General features: G+C 53.2%; 1 protein-coding gene across 1 annotated transcript; it reads right to left on the bottom strand.

Moving 5' to 3' along the window:
• Positions 1-21,802: 21,802 nt before the first annotated feature.
• Positions 21,803-23,653, bottom strand: ACKR3 (atypical chemokine receptor 3; the record flags this gene model as incomplete). The annotated part of the gene is made up of 1 exon (XM_081096086.1): positions 21,803-23,653. One exon carries the CDS (start codon positions 23,651-23,653, stop codon positions 22,565-22,567), a length of 1,089 nt encoding a protein of 362 aa, XP_080952212.1. The 3' UTR covers positions 21,803-22,564.
• Between the last annotated feature and the right edge of the window lie 4,135 nt (positions 23,654-27,788).

Genomic DNA, 27,788 nt, shown 5'->3' with positions numbered 1-27,788 from the left:
GTGGAGACCGTGACCCTGAGGAGACACAAGAAAGCGGCTGGATATTCTATTGGGACCCTCCCCTGAGGCCTCAGGGAAAAGCCCTTACTTAGCCTGGAGAACCCAGCTCCTCTCTCTGTGGAGTTCTTCCCAGTGTTTTTCCCCACCCCCTTCTTTTCTGGGGCTCTCTTTCTCTCTCCTCCCTCTTTCTTCTCTCAAGGCATACTTACCCCTCTCTCCCTTTTCCCTCCCCCCCTCCCTCCCTCCCCTAAGCTCCAAGGGCTCTTCTTTTGCTGTAACTTGTTTCCTGAGCCCATTTCTTCTACGGCTCACTTCTTCCACCTCTGTGACTTTCTACATAAACTTTCTCTGAAAGTTTGAGTCTTGGCTCGGAATTCTCTCAGCCAGAACTCGGGGACTGGGCTGCTGCACCAAGGCTAACACCTGGCGCCTTGCTCCTCTGCTAACAGCACCTGGATTCCGGCCGTCCAGCCTCCAGAGCTGTGAGATCCTTCACTTTGTTCGAAGCCACCCAGTGTGGGGCACTTGGTCACAGCCGCCTTCGGGCACGAGTCCGCCCTCCTTCCTTCCTTCCCTCCTTAGGAAGTGAAGGGAGGGAGCCCAGTTACACACAATCCTCCTCTCCTGGGGCCGACATCGCACACCTCAGAGAGGCCATGGGACCAGAGCCAGCCCGAGCCGCAGGGCCCAGCGCACGGGGAGCACCGGCTCCCTGGTTCAGAGGCTGTCTCTTCCCTTCCGCAGGCTCTCTCCCCACCGACCAGGCTGGCTTTTATTTGTTGTGCAGGTCACTCTCGCTTGGACACAGGGATGTTTGCAGGTGACTGCAGACTTTACTGTGCCCAGCCCCACCCTGGGCCCACCCAGGGCTCCGCCAGGGGCGGAGGGCAGCAAAGACTGCTGAGCTGGGTGCATGGGGGAGGGGCCCACATCACAGTCCCAGCAGAGTTCACTTACAAACCCAAGTTCAGGGATAAAATGATTAAGGTTCAAGGTGGAGGCCCTTCTGAGCACAGGCCCTGTGATGACTGCCACACCCAGGAGGCCAGTCCTGGTCAGAACAGCCCAAGGCCACTCGGAAAAAGAACATAAGCATCTGTTGAGTCTGCTGTGCACCAGGCTCCGCAGCTTAAAAACCTCGCATCCCGTTTCCACAGGCCCTGGGATAGGCAAATGGTGTGATGATTTTTTTTTTAATTTAAATTCTTTATTGTTGATGATTTTTTTCCCAGGTGAGGAAACTGAAGCTCCCAGGGACGAAGGAAGGGGAGCCCACGTCTGACTCCAAGGTGCTCTTGCTGGGTAATCCGGGCCTAGTCTTTCTTCAATGTTGGACTCTCCCTCTCCCCCCACCAGCCAGCCCACTCAGCTGACAGAAGAAAGTGGCCGATTTCCAGAGAAGGTTTGGGGCAATTTACACAAAGATGCAATAAATCCCAAAACTACTGAAGCATGAACAAAAACACAAGAGTCAAAAGAGTAAGGTGGGGAGGCAAATATTTTTACCAGAAACACTCTGCTGAGATAAACGGCCTCCACAAAACTCGCTCCAAGCGTTCTGGCAGCTGCCACAGAGGACGGGGTAATTGCACAGCCCTGGTTCTCAAATAAGAGGGAGAAAAAACATTCTCCATAAGACGGAGCTGTGGCGAGGACGTGCTGTCTGCGTCTGCGTGGGGTACACACAGCACAGCATGACGGACTTTTAGAATTTGGGGATCACAGTTTTACAAACACAGATGCTCGGAATCTGGCCATTTCATGAAATGGTGCTTTATATGAAAACCAGGGGTGTCCAGTGCAGGTGGCCGTGGGGTAGAGGAAGAGAAACTCAGCGGGGGTCAACTTCAGCCAGCCCAGGTGCTCACACCCGAAGCCCTGGGAACCTAGGTGAGAGCTTTGGGAAGGGAGTCGCCACTGCCCCCACCCCTCATGTTTGGGGGTGTTCCCCAGGGTCAGTAGAAAGGACACCCAGACGCAGGAGCCTGCTAAAGGAGGCGGTGTGCTGGGTGACGCCACTCTGTGGACTGTAAGAGCCCCTCCTCCCCTCTGCTGGAAGGCACACCTGCGCACACTACCTCCCTACACAAAAACCTCTTTAAGTAAAACAAATGGTTTTAACAACGTAATCAAAATAATCTTCTCTTCTGCAGAAGGATGGTGTCTTTGTTTTAGTGGAGATAAAAGTATGTTGCTAACAGCATTGCTTTTTTGCCATGCAAAACATGACCTTGGAAAGGCCTACCTTGGAGAGGATCCTGGAGAAAAACAACCAGGCAGATGGTCTCGGCTCCAGGCTGGAGGGGGGGACCAGCAGCGCAGTCAGGCTGGGAGACCTGGTGGGTGTCAAGCGGCTGCTGCTGGGCTTAAAGGGCTCCCGAGGTGGGCGGGGCGGAGCTAGAGACACTGAGGCAGCACCTGCAGCCAGGCCAGCGGCTCCTCCCAGCCCACAGGGACCAGCTGCACCTGCAGGCAGCCCGCCCTCCTCATCTGCAGATGCTGATGATAACGGTGAGAAGGGACTCAGTGAACAAACCCTAGTCGCCAGCCCTGGGCTGGAAACAAGTCCTCCAGGCATCACTTCCCTCCTCCACCCCCACATGGCCTGCCCACGCCCTGCAGGCCCACATGCCCACACCCCACAATAGAGTCCTGGGCCCTTGGGAGAAGACAAGGTGGCAATAAAGAGCTGTTTGGGGGACAGTCCAGAGTCACCAGACTCCTTCACAGGAATCTCTGTGCTCCCAGCTGGGAGAAGCCACTGTCCTCCTGGGCCTTCATAACCTTCGCTCAAGCAGGGACCATGACTATGGGGCTTGCCGGTTTTCCTCAAGTCCCACTGTTCTGTGGGCGCTGGTAAAGGCAGCACAGAGGGGCTCACCCACTGGAGCCGCAAAGGGTGCCAGTGAGCAAGGGCTGGTGAGGCTTCCCAGGAGGGCGAGGCTGCCCTGGCCAGACCAGCATGGACAAGCAGCCCAGGTTCAATGTCCAGCATCCTTCCAGGGAGGACGGCAGCACTCAGAGGCCGCCCCTTCGGAGAGCAGAGTCCAGCTGGTGCCCTCTGCTCTGCAGCACAGACTGGGGGACAGCCTGGAGCTTCTGGCACAGCTGTTCTGTGGCGCGGGGGTGGGAGCAGCTGTGGTCACGAGGCCAGTCTCCTAAGCCAGGTGCTGGGAGCAGAGCGATCACAGAGCAGGGAGGGGGCAAGCAGAAGCCAGCCAGCCTTCTTATGTCACACTGAGGCAGTGCTGCCTGGAGGTCAGGTTGGAGATGCAGGGTGATTGACAGGGAGGCCTCAGGACACCCTAGCACCCTGGGTGTGAGCCACAGCAAGGCCCAGCACTAGCCCTCCCTCAGGGGGAAGTAGAGACAGCAATTCAGAATTCGGGTGTGTTTTCGATCTGTGTGACTGATCCCTGAGCCTGTGGACCTCAGGGGATGCCAACGAGATCAGGGTGTTCCCAGGAGTCACACAAAGCTTAGCTCCGACACCCCCATGCTGCTCAGCCCCTGGCGGGAAGGCGGCTTCAGAAAGGTGGCAGGTGAGCAGTGCCTTAGTGTCTGTGCACAAGGCCATTCATAGCAGAAACCAATCATTATTCCCAAACTATCCTTCTGGAGGCTACAAAGGGAGACAAACTTTAGTAAATAATCAACCACTTTTTTGCATGCCATGAGTAGACTGCTCACTGCATCTCCTCCGGGTGCTTGGTGCGCATGTCCTGGGAACCTGCGCCAGCGTAGTTGCTGCAGACGACGGAGGTAAGTGACGTACAGCCCTGCCCTCAGGAGCATGCGGTCTAATCCAGAAGGGGGACCAGGGCAAGTGTTCACCATGGTCAGACACATGAAGGAGCAATGAGCTTCCAAGACCAGAATCTAAGTGCTCAGCAGGCAATGTCTGCATTGTCTGGTCCCCAGCCCCCACCCCACATTTGACCCAACGGGAGAGCCCCAATTTTCAGCTTCTTTAGTGCTGGTCCCCTAGAGTCAAGGTGGTGAGTAAGTGTCCCCCTTGGGGCCAACCTCAGCTGACAGAGTGGCTTCTGTGAACACTGCGTTAAAAGGACTTTGAGCCACACCAGCCAGACTCAGTGTAGGAGAACCAGGAGGATGAGCCGTGCCTGCCCCTGACATCCAAGGGTGCCCCCAACACGCATCCCTGATATTTCTGTCCAACTGGTATTGTCCCCCCAGCCTGACCCAACTTCTTAAGAGCTCCTCTCACTCAATGTCACTGCTCGTCCGTCCTCACTTCCCAGGGCAGCCTCCACCCCTCCTGACACCCACGGGTCTGGGCGTGCAGTAGGAGGCGTGCATGGCCCCGGGGCACAGCCCGCCTGAGATTGTTAGCAAAATAAATTTGGACCTAATTAGTTCACTCAAACCATCCACCGAGGAGCAAGCTCGGAGGTTGGGACTGATTAATAATTGTTACTGAAGCCAGAGGTAATTAGTTATATAATTTTGGGCACTTGACCTGTAATTCCACTGAGCTTACATCACAAGACCAGAGCACGAGCACAGATTGCTTTCAAAGGGCTAAAGGAATAACTAAACTTTCATGTTCTCTGCACTTGCATTGGAGCCAAGTCCAGGGCCAAAGGCTCATAATCAACTTGACATTGTTTTAATAAAACGTTTGTGGAGCCAAAAAACATGAGGATTTCTTTATTGACGCACCCCGATGCCCACTCCGGGATGGAAAACCTCCACTCTGGGTGGTACACCAGGCCCTGCTGGCCCCCTGACCTCCTCCCAGTGAGTCGTTGTCGGCAGCTGTCCCTGTCCCTCTCCGTGCAAAGCATGGCTTCCTCCTCATCTCTACTGTCATGATGGACACGCCATGAGCTTTGTTTGCCGTGGGCTTTTGCAGCTGCTGGTAGCTTTTGTCATGGTGTCCTGAGAAAGCCCCCTGACCTGTATTCCGAATTCTACCCCTTTAAGACCACAGGGGGTCAGGAGGTTCTACTTGTGTACCTTTGGGCATGTTTTGTTTGTAAGAATATGAAATCTGGGCCTGGGCACTAACTTCTAAACTAAGTGTACATATACAATGTAAGGTTAACCCCAAAATTCCTGAACTGGCAGGCATCACTCTCCTCTCTCTTAAATGAAGCCTCATGGTGCTTGGGGTGCACTTGAAGCCATCATGGTGGGAGAGCAGCTCTCCCATTCTTTTGTGATATCGCGCATGTTAGTATATGAAGTCAGTCTTTGTCTCCATCAGAAACACACAAACTCCCTCTTTTTAATCCATCCCAGATCACATCAAAAGGAAAGCCCATCCTGCTATGCCCTGAGGAATCAGGCCTCGGACCCGAGCACAACCGCACTCCAGCCAGCAGCACCCGGGCGTGTTACATGCGAGGTCACAGGAACACAGTCTGGAAGGTGGCCGAAAGCCTGAGAGGTGACAAGCTCTCCTCATATGTGGGAATCCGAAGCGTTAGGGCCATCATCATGGGGTCCGGGGCACAAAGAAGCCAAGAGCGCCTTCTCCCATAATTCCCAACTCCAGCCCATGGCCTGGGAGCGTAGGTCTTTCCCACCTGCTTTCAGGGCTCGTCTCTCATTTGGTGATGTCTCACCTGAAAACTGACAGGAGTTTTATTTTGAAAATCTAGGCCTACATGAGTAAACAGAGACAACATTGATTTAGTTATTTATCTTTTTATTTATTTCCGCATGTCAAATCCTGTGCCGCGACAGCACGGCCAAGGGTGAACCTGAGTGGGGGCGGCTGAAAGGCTTAGGAAAGACAGACAAGAGAATGAAAGCTGGGTCTCGGTGGGATGCTGCTTCTCTGAGAGACAGCGACAGCACCCACAAGCCATGTCTTTATTTTATAGCAGATGCCACGGGGCAAAGTAGGAGCGTGATCACGATGTTTACAACATTCTCGTGGGTTTCAGTCCTACTCAACTACATGCACCTGAACTCTATCACTCAGGAAGGTGGGGCTACGTGTTCAGACCATAGGTTCAAGCTCCCAAGTATAGCTGTTGGCTATAATTGTGCTGGGAGGGCTCTACCCTCCAAGCTGGGACTTGCACGTGGCAATGAGAGGACTGTGCCCTCTCATCAGTCCAAGGCTTGAACCTGTCCAAACACTGTAGCCACTTTCCACAAAATCCAAAGTTGGTACAAACACAATAGCTTGATTTTTTAAAAAAAAAAAAATACAGGACACACAGAGTGAGGGGTCCATTGACCCACAGACATCACCTGGGGCCAACATATGATCATCTGTTACAGGTGAACCATGCCCACTCCCTCCACATGCATGTGCAGAGGTCCTCACTCCCAGCACCTCAGGATGGAACCATATTTGGAGACAGAGTCTTTGAAGAGGTGATTCAGTTAAAATAAGGCCCATTTGAGTGGAATCCAACCTGACCAGTGTCCTTATGAGAAGAGGAATGTGCACAGGCATAGGTTCACCAGGTGAGCATGTCACAGTGTGAGGACACAGAGGGAAGTCAAGGGGAGTGGCCTCAGCAGAACCAGCCCTGCCAGCACCATGATTGGACTTCCAGCCTCCAGAGCTGTGAGGAGATGAATGTCTATTGTTTAAGGCCCCAGCCTGTGGTACTGTTCTAGGGTGGCCTGAGCAGGGTAACCAAGGAGGAGGAAAGAAGTGATAACCAAAGCGATGGAGAAGGACAGAGCAGAGCTACAGAGCAGAAGGCAGCCTGCAGGGAAGCACCATGTTGAGTAGACACGCCCAGGGAAGCAGCATTTGGTGTGGCCGTTCACCAGCGAAAAGCCACAGGACAAAGCGGACTGTATGGCTGGACAGAGCCGATGCGAGGCAGCTCACACGGCAAGAGGAAACAGCCTTTTGGGGGCTGGGGTAAGGGAAAAATAAGAGGGGCAGCCATGTGAAGGAAACCGCGCCTCCAGGGAAGAGTTTTAGATGTCTTTCGTTTTGTTTTTGATAGAATGTGTATTGTATGAGAAGCCCAAGGCAGCGTCTGTGGACCAGGGGATGCAGTGCACAGCTGAGAGGTGGGGTCTCCTGCAAGGTCCAGCAGAAAACGCACGCTCAATGGGGATGGTGGAGGTCACATGCAGGGAACTAACAGGGGTGCTGAGACTCCAAGGACAAAGTCATTAACATCCAGACCTGAACAGAAGAGAGAAAGAAACAGGGATGCCCACGACAGGCAACAATGGGGACCGGACCGTGGAAGGGAAGGTGCCCAACAGGCATTGTGCCTGAGGGGTCATGTGCTGCTGAGAATGTGCCATTGCAGGAGGGATGGAAAGACAGGCCTGATGCCTCTCTCCTCCCAGGGATCCAGCAAGACGGCAGTGACAGGGACAGGCCTAGGGGTCATACCCAGTGGCACAGAGCAGAGGGAATCATGAATTTGGAGGATGCTCTGGGTGAATTGTATCTTCCCCAGAAAGGTATGTTGAGGCCCTAGTCCTGGAACCTCAGAATGTGACCTTTGAGCAGGATGGTTGCAGTAATGAGTGCAGGTGAGGTCATGCTGGAGCAGAGTGAGCCCTGGTTCATGTGACAGGAGTCCTTATAAGACAGCTGTGTGAAGCCAGGCACGGGGACAGCGCCCTGTAAGGAGGAGGACAGGGAGGCAGCTGCCGGCCGGAACGCCTGGGTTTGAGCCCAAGGATGGAAGCCAAGAGAAAGGCATGGGACTAAGTCTCCCCGGAGCTTCCAGGGAGAGTGTGGCCCTGCGGGCACCTCGATTTCAGACCTTTAGCCTCTAGAACTTTGAGATGATAAACGTCTGTGGATGTGCAGTACCAGTGTGTGCCGCTTTGTTGTGGCCACTAAGAAACCAATACGGGGTACACAGACTAACCCCACATCTAGAAAGAAGAGCGACCAAGTCCCCGAGCGGCTGCAGGGCCAGGAGCCAGAGGAGAGGAGTAAGGCTTCCAGGGTGTGTGGTGTGGATGCTGGGAAGGAAATGGAGGTTGTGTCCTCCTTCCACCGGATTTCTCCAGGTGTGACAGGCAAAGACCTCTGCCTCGAGTCAGGGATAGGAGCTGGAGGAGGAGTTTCCGGAGCCAGAGGAGAGCCGGGCACATCTGGCAGGAAAGGGAGAGGAAGGGTTCTGAAGCAGGACGTGGTTGCCAAGTGTCTGGAGACTCGCCGAGATGGAAAGCCATGTGCTTGGTGGCACCAGTCTGCGTGGTCCTATGTCTTCTCCAGCAGCAAGCAGCCGGGGGTGGGACGGGGTGGGGCTTTCTGTCAGGTCCCGGGCTGGGGAGAGTCAGTGTGGATGCTGTGAGCAGTGCTGCCCAGTTGGACCCTCTGTGGTGAAGGACATGTTCTTTGAACCTACCCCGTCCTGTGGGAAAACCACCAGCCCTGCGTGGCTGCTGAACACTTCAAATGAGGTGCCACTGACAAACTGAATTTTTTTTTTCTTTCATTTAAAGTCAAATAACCGCAGGTGCTCTTGGCCATCCAATTGATCTACCTTGCAGTACAGATGATGAGGGAGGGCAAGGCCAGAGGGAACCAAGGGTGCACCCGGAGAGCTGGCCATGAGGTCGGAAACCAAGCTGGAGGCTCACCCAGGCAAAGAAGCAGTCAGAAATCACTAGACTCTCTCTCCACTCCACTACACTTCTCCCGGGGCGAATTGGCCCCTGGCCAGAGGTGGATGGGCAGTGCCTGGATGTACTTATAGGTACAAGTTCTGCAAAGTTGTGACCCCTGGCAGGTCCCTAACATTTGACAGAGGTCACTGTGCCCCTCGAGTACCTTGTGCTCCTGTCACGTGCACGCAGCCTGCTGGAATCTTTAAAGCTTCCCAGGCGTGCTGAAGAGAAGCACGAGAGAGCAGTTGCAGGCGTGGCGTCTTCATGGCACGTTATCTCATCATCAGGCCCTGATCCCAACGTTTTAAAGAAATGCCTCCAGGGGCAGAAGATGCCTGTTGATTAATTAAACTCTGTAACCAGCCATTTGCTGTCTCCTGGGCCTTATTAAGCCACAGATATTCCATAAAGGAGCCCCTAAAGGAGTTGCCGTGTCTGGAGACAGATATTTAACCACCCTCGCTTCGTCTGCTAAATTTCTTGCTGGTTTTCTTGATGACAAATGCATTTTTGGAAACTTGGCAGTTTCCCTCCATGCCCGTGCTCACCCCCCTCTCCCCCCGCAATACATTCTTCAGATCTTTAGATGGGTAGCTTGTTCCCTCCATGCTAATGACAGAAAATGAAGCCAGGAAGCGGTCTCCAGGCTGACAGAGGCCCAGCTCCGACCTCTGAACTCCCCATTCAACCCCCGGCCACTACGCAATGTTGTCCCCTGAACACCGCTGACCCAGAGCAAAGTAAAATCGTCCCCTTTTTCTCCAAGGTCTGGAAAATGCTCGCCATGGTGAATGTTTGGGTGCCAGAGGAAAAAGGTGCCTTGAAAAGAGGCACACGGAACTGTAAGTGTGGAAGGAACGCCGGGGTGGGAAAGGCACCCACCTGAGAGGACTGCTGGGTGGTGTGACAGCAGGCAGCTCGGCCAGGACCCAAGCATCAGGGCTCACACCCAAGGGCCTGTTTCCCAGACCCTGGTGACCGGGCATCGCCAAGCTCCAGTTATAAGGAGGAGACCGCCTGTGGGTCTTCGAATGCTCACGTCCACGGGATTAATGAGAACCTACCTTACCCAGCATGTCTCCTGGACTGAGAAGAGCGAGGTGCTCACCCGACCTCCAGGCCGGCCGAGGTCTCTGCTGGTGGCAGCTCCGGCTGCCCATGTTGGGCCCACATGGTTCCCTCTCTCCAGCCTCCATCCCAGGCAGCTGTGGGCCAGGAGAGAAGGGTCTTTGTGGTCTGTGCATTCTTCATACCTAGTCCCTAGTGTTCTCAGGGCTTTTCCATCTATTCAAGCCTAATTGGAGAAAGAGTCATTCAGGGAACCCTTATTACATACTGCCATCTCAGAAGGAGTGTTTATATTAATGGAATTGTTCGGGTGTGCCATTTGGGGACTTTGAAAAACAACTTTTTTGTTTTTCAAAAATCTGTGAAGTTGGCCTTACCTCTCGAAGTTTGGGTGTTATGTTAGTAAAATGAGTGTCCCCAGGCAACATTTTCGGAGGGAACAGGCCTGTCAGGGAACACGGGTGACCGAAACAGCAATATTTTTCTCTAGCCAAACAGCCCGTGAGGTTTCTCTTACTATAGCAACACCCAATGCCCGCCTCTGGCTCCCGCTGGTAAAAATCAATTCTCGCGCCCACGTGGAGGGCAGGGCTGATTAATGGAGTCAGTGGAGACGGAGTGTTTGGTCGCACAGACAAAGTCTTTCAAGAGTTGCAGAGCAAGACCAAAGTAAGTACCTCTGGGTTGTGAGTTTTGTTCTCCGTAGGAAAAGGAAACCTTTCCAAATAACGCTCATGTCGACCTCTTCTGCGAGTGAATGCCAGGTGCTGGGGTGGAGGCGGGGGCAGGGAGACCAGTCTGAGGTTGCTTGGAAGCCTCCCTCCCCATCGCCTCCCTGGAGCCACGTCCCTATCACGAGGCTGTCGGGACGTGGGCAGGCACGGCATAGACAGCCAGCGTGTGCGTGCCAACCGGTGTTACTCACAGGTCTGTCCAGTGCTTGGCCCCCAGCGGCTGCTGCTCCTCGCAGACGCACTGCCGGTAATTACAGAGGAGTCTGCTCCCCGGGCTGTCGCTGGTGAGTCCTGGCTTGATTTCCGTTGTTTGGTTTTCATTAAGGAACCCACAGATAGTTGCTCTCCAAACCCAGCCTGCCCTGAGGGTCCATGTGGTGAGTCCTGGCCACATTTATGAGTTTCACATAAGCACATAAATCCATCAGCTGGGGCTGAGTGAGTGAAGTCTCTGTGTCCCCTGGAGGGAGTGTATCTCGTTCATTCCCTCCCTCACTGAGCAAGTATTTATGGCTCCTCCTGTGTTCTGGGCACTGTGTGGGGACCTGAACACCCTGGGACAGCAGGATGGTCTCCTGTTTAATGGTTCCACTGCCCTACTCCTTTCAGGTGAAATATAGTCATGGAGAACACAGAAGTGAAGCAAACCCAAACCCATTCTCATGGTAGGTGCTCCCAGGTGGACGTGGCTCCTATTCTTTGCTGTCCCTTCTCTGCCACACCTGAGATTACAACCCAAGCAGGGGAGTGTCGAGGGGCTGGGTGCTCAGGGACAGTGTGGACAGCTGCCCCAAAGGAGCTTGTATAGTAAATTCTGATTAAGGTACCAAGAAGAATTCTGCTTACTCCAGGAAGCCCTCCGGGCCCTTAAGACAAGATGGAGTCCCAAACCTTTGCCTTGGTGATGGTCCACAAATATATTGACCTTAGGGAATGCTGCCTGGTCATTCCTTACTCAGGCCCTGGCTGAGACAGAGGGTTATGTGAATTGAGTCATCATAGGTGGGGCCAAATATGTGTTGTTGTTTTTTTGTTTTCCCCACCGTTACCAAGTTTTAGAAATATGTAAATTCCTCAAATATTATGCATGCAACCACAGGGTGGGGTTTTAGAAATTAACCACAGAGGGCTATAGACACGGAAAGGACGTTTGCATTTGCACTGTTAAGAATGAACAACCCCCGTAAATCTGTATAAGAAGAGTGATGACATGGAAGGAATTTTTTTAAGAGCACCAAGAAGACTGCAGAGCAATGGGCGGCAGCCAAGTGAGTTACATCTGCCAAGCTCACCATCGGGGAAACTGAGCTAATCCGTCGATTCATCTGATAACCATCCTCAGAGCCCCTCCTGCGTGCGGGGTCCTCTGTGGGCGCAGGGCTTTGCCGGCTTTGTCCAGGCCTGCTGTCACACATCCTCTCGATTGTCGCTTCACTAACAGGTCAAGCACTGGAGCAAGGTTGGAAAAGAAGGCAGACCAGTGACGGGGAGGGGAGCCAGCACGCACAGGCAGGTGTTCCCTGTCTGGCTGTGCGCTTGAGATTGTCACAGAACTGTCGCGATGAACACTGACCACACACTTTGAGATGGATACTAGTAGGCAGTCCATGTTCTAGGGGAGAGAATCCAGGCTGAGAGGCCCAGTTGCTTGTCCAGAGGGAGAACTCAAATCTAGGTGTGTCTGATTCCTCAGCCCCGTGCCATCTCTGAACCCGAATGTGCTGGAGAAAGGAAGCGGTGAGCACGTGGCAGGCAGAGGAAGCCAGCTTTGGGGGACGGGCAGTTCCTGCTTCCTGAGCCAGACTGTGAGACACCCCAGGGAAATTCAGAATGAAGGTCTGACCTGCTGAGACTCTGCTTCACAGATCTGAGTTGGCAGGATCAGTGAGCCGGGTCCCGGCGTAGCATTTGGCACTCACTGCAGCAGGACATTCAGAGGGACAGGACCAAGGTGCTGTGGCACACACTGAATCTGGCCCAGCGCCAGACCCCACCCCAGTGGTCTTTATCTCCCAGCCTCCGCCAGTTTCTTGGAGCTGAATTAAAATCGAAGTGGGTCCACCTGTCAGCATGTTCCCCATGGAAGTGTCCCCAGAAAGAGCCGCCGTCCCCTGGACACCCCCGATCACTCACCACGCCGAGGAGCCTTCCAGGCCTGCTGTGGTGCCAAGTGCCGCCCGAGGCCCTGGAGCCACAGAGGTGCGGAGGCGGCTCTCTTGGAATAGGATTGAATAAGATGCCAACCGCAGAGAGACATAAAAGCAAACACTCCATTTGCTGAGCACTCAAGTCTATGGGCGTTTTCTAGATCAAGTCACCAAAAGTAGGCCCCGCGCATAAGCGAATGGCCATTAGAGAGATGACCAAGGGTGAGAGCAAAACCGTGCTTTGTAATTAGACATGCTGCCGAAGCTTGGCCTCCTCTCCGTAAAAGAGCCGCACGACGTAGCACGGCCTCCGAATGGCCTCCCCTAAAAGCCATATCCAATTTCAGGCCCTCACACCGAAAACAAGCCCCGTGGTGTGGGATTCCCAGCCTTTGAAGGGCACTGTCTCCTCACGGCAGTGGCCCAGCCCCTGAGAGCCCACTTTCTCTCTCTGCATGTGGCCATCAGTATTTGTATGTAGTGTCGGGAGAAAGAATTGTCCATTTCACAACCTGAAGTCAATCTTAGAAGAGCATCAGAAAGGAAGAAGGAGAAATGAACCTCGAAGTCAACATTGATGTCCTTTGCTAGGTTTTGAAGCCACCTCTGCATCTGCTCTTCCCTTTGCGTGGGACCCCACAGGCCTGATTTTCTGTTTTCAGATAATACTCCTCCCCTGCAATCTTGTTTGGCCTTTGTGTAACCTGTGAGTTTGGTAAATTCTGTAAAATAAACCTATATTCCATCAGGTGCATCTGTTCTTGAAACCAAAGACTCAAGGTCCTATGCTCAAATCCACAGCTCTAAACAAAGAGAAGAAAAGATAACATTCTTTTGTACATTGGATTTGGATTTCTGGCAGGGCTAGGCTTGCTCTGGGCAGCTGAGTGCCTGTCTGAGCATGCCCACTGGCTCCCTGATGTTGGCTGCCCAGACCGATTTCTTTCTGGAGGCATGTCCAGGGGGTGGCCTCAGGGCTAAGTGGTCTTAGATTAAAATTCAGGCCTCATCCCCTTACTTTCCACGTGCCAGTTCTTTTATGCATGAAACAGAAGTGATAAAAACACCGCCCTCCAGAGCCCAGCGCAGGGACAAAGAGACGATGTTTCTGAGAGGTTCGGCCCAGCCCTGAGCACCTGGCTGGTGTTTCCCCCTCTCACTCGCTGCCAGGGGCTCAGACCTCAGGTCACATTTGGGCTCTGCATGGGGACCTGGTGGCCACCCAAACCATGGTCTTCAGGGGCCGTGTGTGGCATTCATGGCTGGAGCTGCCAACACACCCACAGCGCAGGCCCCACTGCAAGGACCTCCTGCTTGCGCACACCAAGAACACAGGAGCTTTCTCACGTTCTGTTTTTCATTGTGTGGACAGCTACAGCGTTACAAGTCAAAGCACATGGAGATCTTCCTTCTTCTTCCTTCACACACAAAGAAGAAAATCCTCAGACTATTTAGTATGTTTGTTTTCAGGTCTCTCAGCAGAAAAGCATTTGACATCATGGGAAGACCAGGTCCCAGGCCACCGCCTGCCAGATGAGCACCTGTGGATTCCAGCCTCCGATCTGTTATCATTTCTGAATGCACCTACATTCCTTCTAAATGCAGCATAATGTAGTGTGCTGAGCTTGGGCTTAGAGTTAAAAGCTCTGGCTCTTGCTCATTTATTTATTCGACAGCTGTGTACAGAGCCAGGCACCGTGCTGGGCACCGGGGTGCAGAGACATTTGGTCTCTGGCTCAGGGCTCACATTTATTTGGGGGACAGGAGGTGAAGGGAGTCAGGGCACAGCACTACGAAAGCCCAGAGGGACAAATATCGTCTGCTGACTCCCCACCCTATCAGGAGTACATCCACGTATCCAGCATTTTGCTGTACAGCTTGTACCCTTTCTGGGAGATAATTCTCAAAACAAGCCCACGAGGAAGATACCAGCAGTATTCCCACAGTGTAGTTGTGGGAACCAAAGCGCTGAGATCGTATATAACTTTTCCCAAATCACCCTGAGATCAATGGGGAGTGAAAGCCAGACTAGAACCCAAAGCATAAGGTTTGGGCACTTTGTTTGAGTGCTCTGTCTCACCTATGACCTCAGAGCTGCCAACCACACCCCGTTCTCGGTTGTCTGCTATTTAAAACCCCTGAGGCACAGTGAGAGTGGGGGGGGTGGGGGCATAAAAATAATTTTTATATGCGAAGTATTATTAGCAGCCCCCTGAGTTTTCTCTACAAGGAAGTACTCGGTGAGCTGAGAAGGTTTGGATGCAGTTTAACAACCTGAAACTTAACTGGAAGATGAGATAAGGTCAGTCAGTTATGAAACATAATTTACTCCCCTGATTTTCAGATTCCTCTGTGCAGCCAAGCTTAACCCTGTGAGGTTCATGGCAGTCCCCGGGAGCCCTGCCTAGCCTGACTCCCACCCTCAGGGCGGTCTAGACGGATTTGTGCCGCCTTTGGCCCCTCTCTTCCATTGGCCTTGGGGATGCTCAGACTAAAAATGCCACTGAAAATGCCTCTGTGGGCACGTCAGTCCACCTTCAAACCCGAGGGCTAATCCGAATTGCCTGAGATGTTTTTAAAAGTATGGGTCATGGGGTCCACCCTAGAGCTCCTAGACCAAGACATGCACAGGTGGACCCCAGGAATGTGTGTATCAACCTCCCCGTCACCCCCCCCCCAGTCAGCCCCCCCTCCCCAAATGCCTCCTCATGGCCAGACTTGGAAACCCTGCCCTGTTAGCCCTACAGGCTGAGCCAGCTCAGCAGGCCAGAAATTCATGTTCCAGAAGCAAAGGGCTCCACAGACAGCAAAGCTAAAGGGCATCTGTGCCCAGCACGCTGGGGCCTCAGATACACTCGATGCCTGTGAAGCTCCCGGGAGGTGAGGCAGCTGGTCTCACACCTTGACACAGAGGCCCTTTCTCAGGAGCACACCCGGGCGATGGCGGGCGGGCCCAGAGAGATGGCCAGATGCCACCAGGATGCAGAGGGCGGGCTTCCCTCCATCCTCCATCCTCCATCCTCCATCCTCCATCCTCCATCGTCCATCCTCCATCGTCCATCCTCCATCCTCCATCCTCCATCCTAGTGCAGGTATTTGGGTGCCTGCAGCTCGGAGCTTAACTGGGCCCAGATCCATCCCTGGCACTCTCGGGCCAACCTCAGCCAAGACACTGCCCTGGTTGTGTCTGCTCTTTCCCAGAAAGCAAGTGCTGTGCCCGCAGCTCCAGAGTTGAACACCTCACAGCCCCGCAGAACTCTGTAACTGTCGAGCAGCCAGCCGGGGCTCCTAGGTTTGGTCATCCCCAGGGTGAGGCTGAGGCCAGTCAGCTCATGGTTTGTTTTACCCGACACGGACTCGAACCATTGACAAATGTGCAGGGTCTGCACAGTGAGCTGAGCAGAAAGTCCAAAACGATGACTTAAGTCAGCCCCGAGGCAGGCGACCAGTGACCACGCCTAATTACTCACTGACCGCTGGGGCCTGCCCTGTGGATTCCTCCTCCCTGAGTCACCCACCCTCCCGGGTGTGCCTCCTTCCCCAGCGTGCGGCCAGCAGGCAGCCTGGAGAGCAGGGGCCTTCTGTCTGTGCCGCTGCTTTCTGTCCCCATCGAGCAGGACGTGAGCCCTGAGTGCTAATGAAGAGGCCTTGTGGGTCACAGGATTCTACATGGGCAGCATGGAGAATAACATGGACCTTTACACATACCGGTGACAAGTACTGGAATTTATTAAAAAGAAAAAATACCAAGCGTAAAGCAGTGGGAGTGATGGGTGGGAGTCGAGAACGTCCCTATGAGAGCAGGAGACTGTCAAGGTAAAGGAAAGGGCTGAGTCCAGCCAGGAACAAGGAGCCCACCGTGGTGATGTAGAGAGAAAGCAGTGTGGGGCCTCGGTAAGAGGTGCTGAAACGCCATCGGGGACAATGAGGCGGCCCCGGGACCAGCATCAGGGAGGGAGCAGCCACCTCCGTGGCCTGTGGGACTCGGAAGAGGGTGGCTGACCTGAGGCCAGAGGCCAAGGCTACCTGGTGGGACAGGCTCTACGGACAGGCACCACCAGTGGGAAGGGGGATCATAGATCCCATAGCCCACCCCTACTTCACAGTCAGGGGCCACCCTCCTCCTCCAGATAGAGAACTAAGCGTGACCTGTGGGGAAATAGAAGCAGAGGCACACGGGTGCTGGGCTCCCCTGCCACCCCTGGCACGGTCTGGCTTGAGTTTGCATGTAGGAGACATTGAAAGACTCCTGCGTGTGGAGGGAGGAGAGAAAGTGATGGAAGCACTGGGTCATGGCCAGCTGGGTGAGACCGGAGAGCCCAGCATTTCACATGTGGTCTCTCCTGTTACCGAGCAGAACAAGCCCGTCCACCCAGCACTGCTGAGCCAAACACCTGACACTGAGAACTACCGCAGAGAAACCTTGGCCGTTTTATCATGAAAGCCACCAATCAGGAGAGTGGAAGGTGATGCGCCAAAGCCCGAGCTCCGATGGCGCGAAGGGGACGGATTCTGTAGGCAAAGTCACCAGACACCAGGGTTAGGGGCCCAGGGGGTGCTGGCAGCTGACTGTGGGAGGTGAGGGGGTGATGAGTCATTTCTGCAGGTCTGAGGACACTCTGAGGTCTGCTCCCGGGTCCCTCTGTCTGGTTTCGTGGGAAAGTAGCCAGAGGGTCATTCCACCTGTAGGCTCAGGAGATGGAACGGAACTCAGGTGAAGATGCGATCATTAGCCTGCGGAGGGCCTGACCTGGGACATTAGTCAGGTCTGGTGCTGTCTTCTGCTGCCTCGGTGGTTGCTGGTTATTGGGGGAAAGGCTAGGTCTCTGAGGGGTAGAGAGAGTTATGATTTCTAGAGCTAGAATTTAAAGCTAAATCCAGTCAAAGTCATAAGGTCCCTCAGTTTCTCTCTGCCGCCTCTGTGAACCGCTGCACACACCCGCCAGGTCAGCCCGCAGCAGGCGTCACGGAGCAGAACAAGGAGAGGTGAGCAGAACTGTCCGGTCCTTTTGGGAACACAGGTCCAGCAGAACCTTCTACAGCCTGTGAGAGCATAGTGCCGATGCCCCACTGTCGCCCTGTCCACCCTCACGTGCTTGTCCTCAAGCCTCATAGCTGTCCTCGGGGTAGAGGTCGCCATTATGACCTTGGATTCCCACCTGGAATTAAGCTCCCATCACACAATGATTTATGACCTCGTTATTCGTTAATGGACACCTCTCAGGTGCCTCCCCGTTTCCTTAAAGCGTTTACTTATGAGAGACGGCAATCCAGAAGCTGTCTGGAGGTGTCACCCACACCCTGTCCCCTGGGCCTTCTTTGTAAGCCTCCCCTGACCCCTCCTGCCTCTCTGCTCTGGGCATTGCCAGTAAAAGTCAGAGAGACGCTTCTCGCCATGCTGCCCGGTAACAATTTCCCTACGTCTCACCGTCCATCTCCCCTCTAGGCTGGGAGCCATCTCTGACGTTTTAGAGCAGTGGTTCTCAACCTTCCTAATGCCGCGACCCTTTAGTACAGTTCCCATGTTGTGACCCCCAATTTCATTGTTACAAATTGAACATAATTAAAGCATAGCAATTAATCACAAAAACAATATGTAATTATTTATGTGTTTTCCGATGGTCTTAGGCGACCCCTGTGAAAGGGTCGTTTGACCCCCAAAGGGTCGCGACCCACAGGTTCAGAACTGCTGTTTTAGAGAGACAAGTGCAGTGCCTGGCACACAGTGGGTGCTGAACACAGCTTGTCCACTCCGTGATTGAATGAACAAAGACCTGGATGGGTGAATAAAGGAGCGGGTACGCGTGCGGAAAAAAAAACACAGAGAAAGACATTCATCAGCTGCACAGCTGAGCAACTGACAATGTTCCATCAATACTTCAGGCTCCACACAAAATTCAAATGCTCTTTACTGCACCGCACAAATCACAGTCCGCACTCCTCACACCGCCCCTGAGCAATGCAGCGGTGGGGAGACCGGACGCGGCCCTCCTATTGACCGCAGCTCTGCAAAAGGAATGAAAAGCTCAGCCTCGAACTCTTGCCTGTGAAAGGCTAACAGGAAGCACATCCAGCGGGTGCGGCGCAGCCCCGGGCCCTTTCACACAGGCCCGGCCACCACCACCACCACGCTCGCGGCTCGCCCCGTGACATGTTGCCGTGCCAACATACATTCGGAGTCATCCAAGCAGATTTAATGCCATCGCCACCATGACGCGCTCTGGCTGAAAGGGAAGATTCCGACCTACATAGGGAATTATTTTAATCAGTTTAGTTCCAGAAATCACTATGGAAATTCAGATTTTCCCATTCTGCTGCTTCTGGGCATTACATTGTGACAAATGGCTAATGAAGCCACTGCTTCCCCCACCCCCAACCCTGAGAAACGACATGATTGGCAGCCGTTCTGAATCCCACATGGAAAGGTCTAAGGTTATAAGCATATGAAAAGCCAACAAAAAGGAAGCTTTTGAAAATAAGAAAAACACCAAAATTACCCACCGCTCTCCACATACCATACCGATAACCAGGCCTCTCTCATGAGGACAAGTGCTCCCTCCACGGCCAAGTATCCCAATCCCTGGGAAGCAGGACCTGAGCATCTAGATGGAGATCATGTATGCGGTGACCCACAGCAACACACAGGTGAGCGTAACCCATTGGTGGACTTCAGACAAGCCTGAACGCACGAGGTGTGATGTATGCTGATGCTACGTCCTCCCACACGGCGTGCCACTTAAGCACTGGGCCGGATGGGCTGAAACATGCAAAAAGCTCGGGAAGTGCTCAGGGACCTCGGTGTGGCCCGCCCGCCACGGTTTCTAAGCACTCGCTCATCCTGTTTTTCGTTCACTCAGCAGTGTTTATTGGCATACACGCTCCCCTTGACCTCTGCGGCCGCCTTTCCATGGAGGTGGGGAAGTCATTGTGAGGGTGAGCAAACTGAAGTTCACAGTGGAAACACTGCCCACGTCGTGGAGCTATTGAGAAGCAGAATTGAAGCGGTCACCCGGGCTTCGGGTGCCGCCCGGCCATGGACCACGATGCTCTTGCTGGGGACTTTTAAAGGGAAGATGGTAAACATTAAATCGAAAGTTCAAACCACACTTAAAGTTTGACTACCATTTAATCTGCACGTACCTTTTTCATGAGCATGTCTTTTATGTAAACTGTTGATGAACCAAACAAATACTTGTCATTGAAATATTCAGGCACAACGAGAATATTGGTGTAGATCTCATCCATATACCCATGCAGAGGTTAGGGGCAAAAAAATGAGGCTCTAGGGACCCTGGGATGTACCCTCAGCCCTGAGATTGTCGAAGTTCCTGTTCAGAGCACATCGCAAAGGTGATGAATACCGCCCAGAATTCTGTCTAAATGGTTGGCTTTATCCTAGAACTGGGTCTCCCAACCTCAACTCTGGTGACCTTGGGGTTAAGGAAGCCTTTGTCGTGGGCCTGTCCTGTGCGGCGTGTCCAGCAGCACCCCTGGCCTCTCCTCACTAGATGCCAACAGCACCCCATCCCGAGTGGAGACAATCACAAATGGCCCCAGGCATTCCCAGGTGTCCCCTGGGGGACAGTCACCCCCGTTGAGAACCACTGTCTGAGGCAGATGTTTCTTACTCCTCTAGTCGCTTCCCACAGGCAGAGAGCTGTCACTTTATTTCCCTGAAATGCACTGTTTCTTGCAAAGCAAATGCATTCTGTGCTGAGAGACTGTGGACAGACGGGTGCAGCCTGAGCACGCAGTGGTGTGTCCCGCACCCTGAGGGCGGCCTACAGGGACTGCGGGATTTGATCATCACCGTGACCCTAGGAAGCAGGTACTAGCACATCTGGCTTCATAAACAAGGAAACTGAGGTTTCACCAAGTTCCCCAGGACATTCATAGTGACGGCTCTTTGGACCACACACTCAGCTGCCCACACTCCGGCAGCCCCGGATTCTAGGAGATGGACCTCAACATTGTGACCCAGTCCCTGGGTAGGACCGTCCTGGACGTGACCATGGACATCATCTCCAGGAAACGTGTGTTAGTCACATGGAGGGTAACGAATCCGCATGGGCGCGTGTGAGAGTGCAGAGGTGTGTTAGGTAAGTAGACTCTGCTGGCACTGTGTGAAGTTGGGCCTTCATCAGCCACCAGAAGGAGAAAGCAAAACAGCCCTGCAAATGCAAACTGCCTGCAATGAGTCCATTTCCTCTCACGCCTTCCCCAACCCGAATCACTGGGTATCAGGTTGCTGGAATGAAGATCTGGGATCCTAGCGGGCCCTGCGTGTGCGTGTGCCATCCAGGCTGTGGAGGAGCCTTCTAGGGAGTTCCCGTGCTGGGGGCAGTGGGGGGAAGTATTCCATAAAACTGGATAGGCCCTTTCAAGCTCTTAACCATCGCCCCAGAGAACTGAAATCTCAGTACCTGTGTCCACCCAGAGACATCGCTGAGCTAGGTGCAAAGCCCGTACCTCCAGGGGGGAGCTGTGGGGATCTCCCTGCAGCCAGCAACTATCCCCTCAACCCCATTCGGTGCGCATTCACAGCTCCTGGTCCCAGGCCACCTCTGCGTGGGCAGATAGCTGCTCTCTGTGCAAATCGGTCCCGTCACCCTGGACATGATGAGGGAGCATTGGCGAGCCAGGCCTTCTCTGAGCTCCTGCCCAGACGAACCTGTGGCCGATGTCTCTGCCACTGATGTGGCCCGTGTCCAGTGGTGAGGGCTCAACCGAATCGGCCATTCTGTGCTCTTTCTAACTAGCAATGTAGGTTGATTTGGTAACTCAGTCATTGCATGGCCTCAAGAACAAGGTCATTGATGAGCTAGTCTTTAAATGAAGAGATTTTCCTGAACAGAGGAAGGAAATAAGGCTTTAAGTCACAGAACCCTAGCAAGGAAGATTCAAGGGCCGTGATGTGTAGCCCTGGGGACCCGTCAGTGCTGCGCCCTGAACCCTTTGGGCCAAGAGCAGTCGGGAACTTTCTGGTACCAACTTTGTCTGGACAGCTGCACCTCCCAGCCACCTCCCCTCCTTCAAACATGTTATGTGAAATTTAAATAAATGTTTTAAAAAACTCAATGCATTCAAATGTTTTTTTCTATATACCATTTCACCCAAGTTGGCATCATTTGGTGTTTTGCCTTTATGGTAGTACTCTTTTAAAAACATATTCATTATATGTTGACCTGTATATGCTGTGTACTTGTAAGTTATTATCATACATGCCACCTAAATGCCAAACATGCTTTTAAAACAGACTCAAATGCCTTTTTTAGGAAAAACAAAATGATCTTTATTTTTAAAACAATAACTTACAGGTTGAGCGAATTCTCTGACCTACGCCGTTTGCTTTATGCACAGCGTTGAAGGCTGGAACAGTTTTGCTTTTTTTGTTTGTTTGTTTTATTTCAATATAAGTTTACAGATACTATTAACGTCAGAAACTGCATTACTGAGCAGTTCTTGTCGCACACCTCATGCCAGTACAAAGCGCCACCCAGATAGAAAACTGTCGTAAATAAAACATTTCCACCGAGGCTGGCACAGATGTATATATTTATATATTTATATATAATTTCACAACAGCTAACAGTCAACGTCATCCATAGTCAAAACCGAAGTCAAGCTAATTAAAACTACAACACGATTACATGTCAGCGTTATACTTCCCATACAGCATTTAAAATATTTAAACTTTCTGATACATTTATAAGGTATGTCAAGAGTGAGAAAATAAAGTTTTAGCATTTAAATACAAATCACCATAGAAAACCTTCAGGAAACACAGAGAGTCCTACTGTACAGAAGTGCAGGCAGGCCCCTCCGGCCACCGGCTTTGACAAGTGGCATCGGCTGGTGGCACAGCCCTGCGTGATGCACTGTCAGGGTCACAGTCACGTGACGGCCACGCAGGCATGAGAGAGGCGGGGAGGAAGCACAGTGCACGCCTCCCCCTCGGCACGCTGCTCCTGTCTTGAGCCCCCAGGCAGCTGGGAGCCCTGCTGAAAGCAAGCACACGAATCCCGAGACTGGGCCTCACTTGGTGTTTTGCTCCAAAGCAGAGTACTCTGTTTCCGACACCCGGGAGGCGTCGATGAGTTTGGTGAGGCCTGTTTTGGCCGAGTACTTGAAGATGAAGGCCTTCATCAGCTCGTACCTGTAGTTGCGGTTGATGAAGCTGTAGAGGACAGGGTTGACACAGCAGTGCACCAGGGACAGGCACTGTGTGATGTGTAGAGCCGAGAAGAGGAAGTTCTCCAGCTGGCAGGTGAAGGGGATGTAGTGCAGGATGGAGCAGACGTCCAGGAGCACCACGACATGGTAGGGCAGCCAGCACACCAGGAAGACCACCACATAAGAGAAGATGATCTTCCGGCTGCTGTGTGTCTCCTGGTCGCCGGAGGCCGAGAGGGCTCGGGCCAGGAGGAAGTAGAAGATGGCGATGATGCAGAAAGGAATGACAAAGCCCAAGACCACAGACATCAGCTCCATGCTGATCAGCCACTCCTTGACGCTGTGCTCGGGGTAGAAGGACCGGCAGTAGGTCTCATTGTTGGATGCTGACGTAACAGTCTTCAGGTAGTAGGTGTCGGGCAGGGACACGCAGAAAGCCAGCAGCCACACGAGGACACAGACGACACGACGAACCACCTTCTTCCTGTGGCTCGAGGTGTTGGTGAAGTAGGTGATGGACAGGTAGCGGTCCACACTCATGCAGGTGAGGAAGAAGATGCTGCCAAAGAGGTTGATGGAGAAGATGAGGTGAGAGATCTTACAAGTGAGCTCACCCATGGGCCACTGGTTATGCTGCACAAGGCTGACCACCCAGACCGGGATGGTGACCACCACCCACAGGTCGGCGATGGCCAGGTTTAAGATGTAGCAGTGCGTGTCATAGCCAGTGGTCTTGGCCTGGATGTTCACCCAGACCACCACGGAGTTGGCAATCATGCCGATCACGAAGATGAAGATGTAGATGAAGGACAGCGTGTAGAGCAGAACGCTCTTGTTGGCCATGTTGGGGCACGTCATGGTGTCGACCACGATGCAGTCGCTGCTGTTGCATGGCCAGCTGATGTCGGAGAAGTTCCCTGGTTCTGAATAGTCAAACAGATGCAAATCCATGGTGTCGAGGGCAGCGATCAAGTGGCCTGCATGAAAAAAATCAAACCAAAAAGATGGAAGAGAAAAATCGCTTCGTTAGGAAACATTCAAGTTTCAGTCAAAATGCTTTTTCAGCGCCCGGACAGGCAACTGTTTCACTCCGGTTCTGTAGAATTTTTAAAGAAAACAACCATAGCAGAACCCCGCAAAACAAAATCAAACACACCCAGAATTTAAAGCCACATGGTGCTCAAAGACACAGTGCTTGCTTTCTCTATCTTTCCACGGCTGTGTTTGTAAGACATCGCCAGCCTGGCTGTGCCCAGGGTGTGAAATCAGCACAATCCAGGGGCCAGAGAAATGTCAGGCAGCTGATGCGGATGGCCGGCTGGCTCTCAGTGGACAGTGGAGGCATTTCACCTACACCCAAAAAAAATGGCAGAATTGATCTGTTTCTTACCAGTGCCCTGCTCTGGTATCTCAATGAAATTGATTCAGATTCTCTTCCAAATTTGCATTAAAAATGGGACTGGTGCTTTTCACCCGTCTGCAAAATCAGCACATAAACCCAGGTCTCCTGCCGCCCCCATCTGCAGACGTGTAGACCCCTGGAAACGTGGTCAGCATGCCGAGCACCCTGCAGCCTGACCGAGCTCCAGGCCTGCAGACTCTGGTGTTGCTGTATGATTCCCAACCCAGGGCGCCCAAGCAGCTGCCTCAAGCGCTGGGCCAGCGCCTGGCTTCCCATCTTTTATCTGCCCAGTTGCTTCAAGAGCAATGTGTGCCAAGACCCGAAGCACAAAAATCACCGCCGGCTGCCTTCCTGGAGGGGCCGACGAGTTTCTCAACTGTCTTTCCCGCTGACCTGACATGAGGCCAACTCTGAATTGTCCCCATGTAGCACCCACGGAGGATCCAGCCCAAGATACCACTGTGCTTGGCAATGATTCCTCCACGAATTCATCAGCTATGGGAGCTGCCAGGGCCTGTCTTCTACCACTGCCCTGTCCCCCCGCAGGGCCCTGAAATCCTTCCATGGCACGGCCCTGGGTCCGCGTGACTATGAGAGGAGACGTAAAATGAAAATAAGCACGGGCCGTGGTGAGGGTTAGGTGCTGGTGCTTCCTTCTCACCTGTCCCAGGTAATAACTGACCAAGTCAAGTTTATTTGCCAAGTGGACTCCAGGTCACACATGAGAACTCCCTGGGGAGGGAAGTCAATGGTTCATCCGTGGGTCAGTGCCCTGGTGGCCACGCTAACGGTATGAAGAGATAGCTGGGAAAAGCTCCCCCTGAGAGCAGACCCCCTCCCTCCCCCCGCCCTGCCCCCCCACTCCCCATCCGGGATGGGATTCTGGCTCCTCACTAACTTGAGACAAGTTAACCTGTTTTCCCACTACTTCTCAGGACACCGGTGCCTTGGAACTAAAGACCCTAAAGCAGAATCTAACACATAGCACATGCTCGCTAAAACTTCTCCCTGCCCTCCCCCTCCCTTTAGTGAAAAGCATACCCTTGCTTAGTTCTTGCTGCATATTTGAAGCTGACTCTTCCAGGCAAAGTAATCGGTGTCCCCGCCATGGAGACATGCAGGAGCTAACACAAAGACGCGCAGTCGGTTCACCTCCGGGATAAATGGACAGAGTCCCCGAGAAATGAGACTTTCTGCTGCCTCCCCGGACCAGCTGGCTCCTCAGCCTCAAAACCCGGGGCAGGCAACCTACCCTTGAATCCCAGTCACCAGAGGCTGCCTGTGGGCTTCTGGGAGTTCTCCCCTGTTGGGCTGTGAGAGGCAACTGGTTCCCCTCCAGGTGACCTACCCAGGTCTCAGTGTCCCACTGCTGATGGAGGAGCTCAGACAAGCCACAGCCAGGCAGCCAGACAGAGGTGGGTTGGGTCCTGGGACCGGAAAGCCACTCGGCTGGTGCCTGGCTGGGGCTCCTTCTCCGCCCGCATTGGCACAGCCTACAAGGCCTCAGCCACAGCCATAAATCCTGGGGTTTGGGCCGATCACAGGGGCCTTTGTTAGCCTGAGCAGATGCCAAGTTCCCCCGTGTCTTTCTTCACCCCAGGAGACACCCAGCTCACTCAGGCATGGACAGACGGACCTACTCACGGGCAGGGGTACAAAATCAGGGGACACCTGTCTCTTGTGTGCGGTCCCCAGGAAATCAGCAGGCAAATGCATCCTTCTGGGCCCCTCCATTCCCCTGCACCTCTCGCTGCTGCCAGAGGGTTCCCTGCCTCTGCCGGCTGGGCAGTGAAAGGCTGATGCAGTGACCACGGTCACTCATGACCAGGCACACCTCCCCGCAGCCGTCCTCTCCCGGGTGGCACAGTGGGGATCGTCCAGCAGTGGGTGGACTGTGAAGTTCAGCTGCCCTGCTGATCGCTGATCATTGATCACTGATTACTGATCACCAATTAGCCCAGGAGGTGAAGCCAAAGGCCCACATGCCTTCTTCTGGGAACCACAGTGCCCCACCTCCGCCGCAGAAGGCTCTGGTGGTCAGAGCAGGAAGGGAAACACAGAGAAAGGAGGTGGGAAACAGCACAGCCTTCGAACCCTCCGCAGAGTCAAATGGGAAACCGGGCGGGGAAATGCCACCCAATCGCTTGGCCTTTGCCATCTCGGTATTTTTCATGCATTAAGTGTGGGGAGCCAGGGGTGTGTCCAGAGAAAAGACTATGATTTGGCCCCGTTGTGTGGTGTGCACTCTCAGCAAGGCCCGGGTGCTGAGCCTGTGTCTGGGAGGCCTGGCGTGGGGGTGGGGGGGCAGGGCAGGCTCATTTCATGCCATTACACTGACAGCGTGGACCCCACCAGAGAACAGAATCTGCCTAAATCATCGGCTTAAGTTTTAACAAGGGAGGCTCTCAGAGCCTAATATGAACAAAGGCATGAAACGCAGACGATGAACTGTCTACGCAGATGCCTGTTTAAGGCCTGGCCACTAAGTGCCCAGCAAAGTCTGAGGGTGGAGGAAGGGAAGGAGCATCTACTGAACTCCTGTGGCCACGTGAGCTCCCTGACCACCTGCACGGCATCTCTGCTCCACTCCAGCCAAAGCAGGGGGCACCTTGTCCAGGACACAGAGCTGAGAGCCCCGGTGTACACGTGTGAGTGCCTCTGCACTGGCCAGTGCAGCTGCTCTGCTTTGCTGGGAGGCAGAGGTGGGGCTGGTAACCACCAGGACCTGGAGGTGATGCCCTCACCAGCCTCGGAATGAACCAGCCATTCTTGGGGCTTGCCTGGGTCCAGCCCCAGGGGTTCCCAAAGGTGTGGACGGAGTCGGCGAAGAATGTTTAACACGGAGACAGTGTTCAGAACTCTCTTGCTCTCTTTAGTCTCCGTGGATCTTCCTGTGCCTGGCTGAGGCCACAGAGAAAGACCCCGAGGCAAGCTGAGCCTTTATTTTATAGTCAGAGGTAAACAAGGTAGTGGTTTCCATAGTTATACTGTTCTTGTGAGTTTCACTTGTTTTGACCATAGTTACACTGTTGTTGTGAGTTTCACTTTTTTTGTTCTTGCTGCACTTCCCTCAGCCCACTAGCTTCCCAGATAAGATCTAGGGAGCTCCTAAGGTCAAGCCTAATTATGCTTAAGAGGACTGTGCCCTCTAAGCTGGGACTTGTTTGTGACTTTGCCAGCAGGTCAGTCCCAGGCTTAATGCTATATCGGCTCCCCACAGGGGCTGAAGTTTAGGAACAACTTCATGGTGTCAGTCAAAGCTACCCATTGCCTGCGCCCTATGACTCTGAGCCCACACCAAAGAGGGGCCAGGGCATGAGCCCCACTGCAGACACTTAGGCTGTCAGGTGTTCCTAAAAGGAGGAAAAAAATGGGCATAGAATAAAAGATGTTTCCAGTTCCATGACCTCATAGTGCACACATTCCTCCTCTCGAAAGATTCGCATGTTCCCAAGTGTACACGCAAGAATGTTTATTGACGTGCAGGTTGCATGCTAGTAAAATCTGAAGGCAAAAATGCCAATCAATGGAGAAATGGTTCAATAAATCCAGCGTATCCACTGTGGAATATAATTTAGCTATGAAAACAAAGAGGAGACCGACTCTTACGAATGTGGAAAGTTACTATGCTGCTCAGATCCGCACACATACACAGAGCACGGTCTCTTTCATGTAAAAAGGGGC

The sequence above is a fragment of the Myotis nattereri genome, assembly GCF_964212035.1.
Source record: "Myotis nattereri genome assembly, chromosome: 7".
NCBI lineage: Eukaryota > Metazoa > Chordata > Mammalia > Chiroptera > Vespertilionidae > Myotis > Myotis nattereri.
The sequence above is the reverse complement of the archived record's forward strand: the minus strand, read 5'-3'. Positions and strand labels throughout refer to the sequence as shown.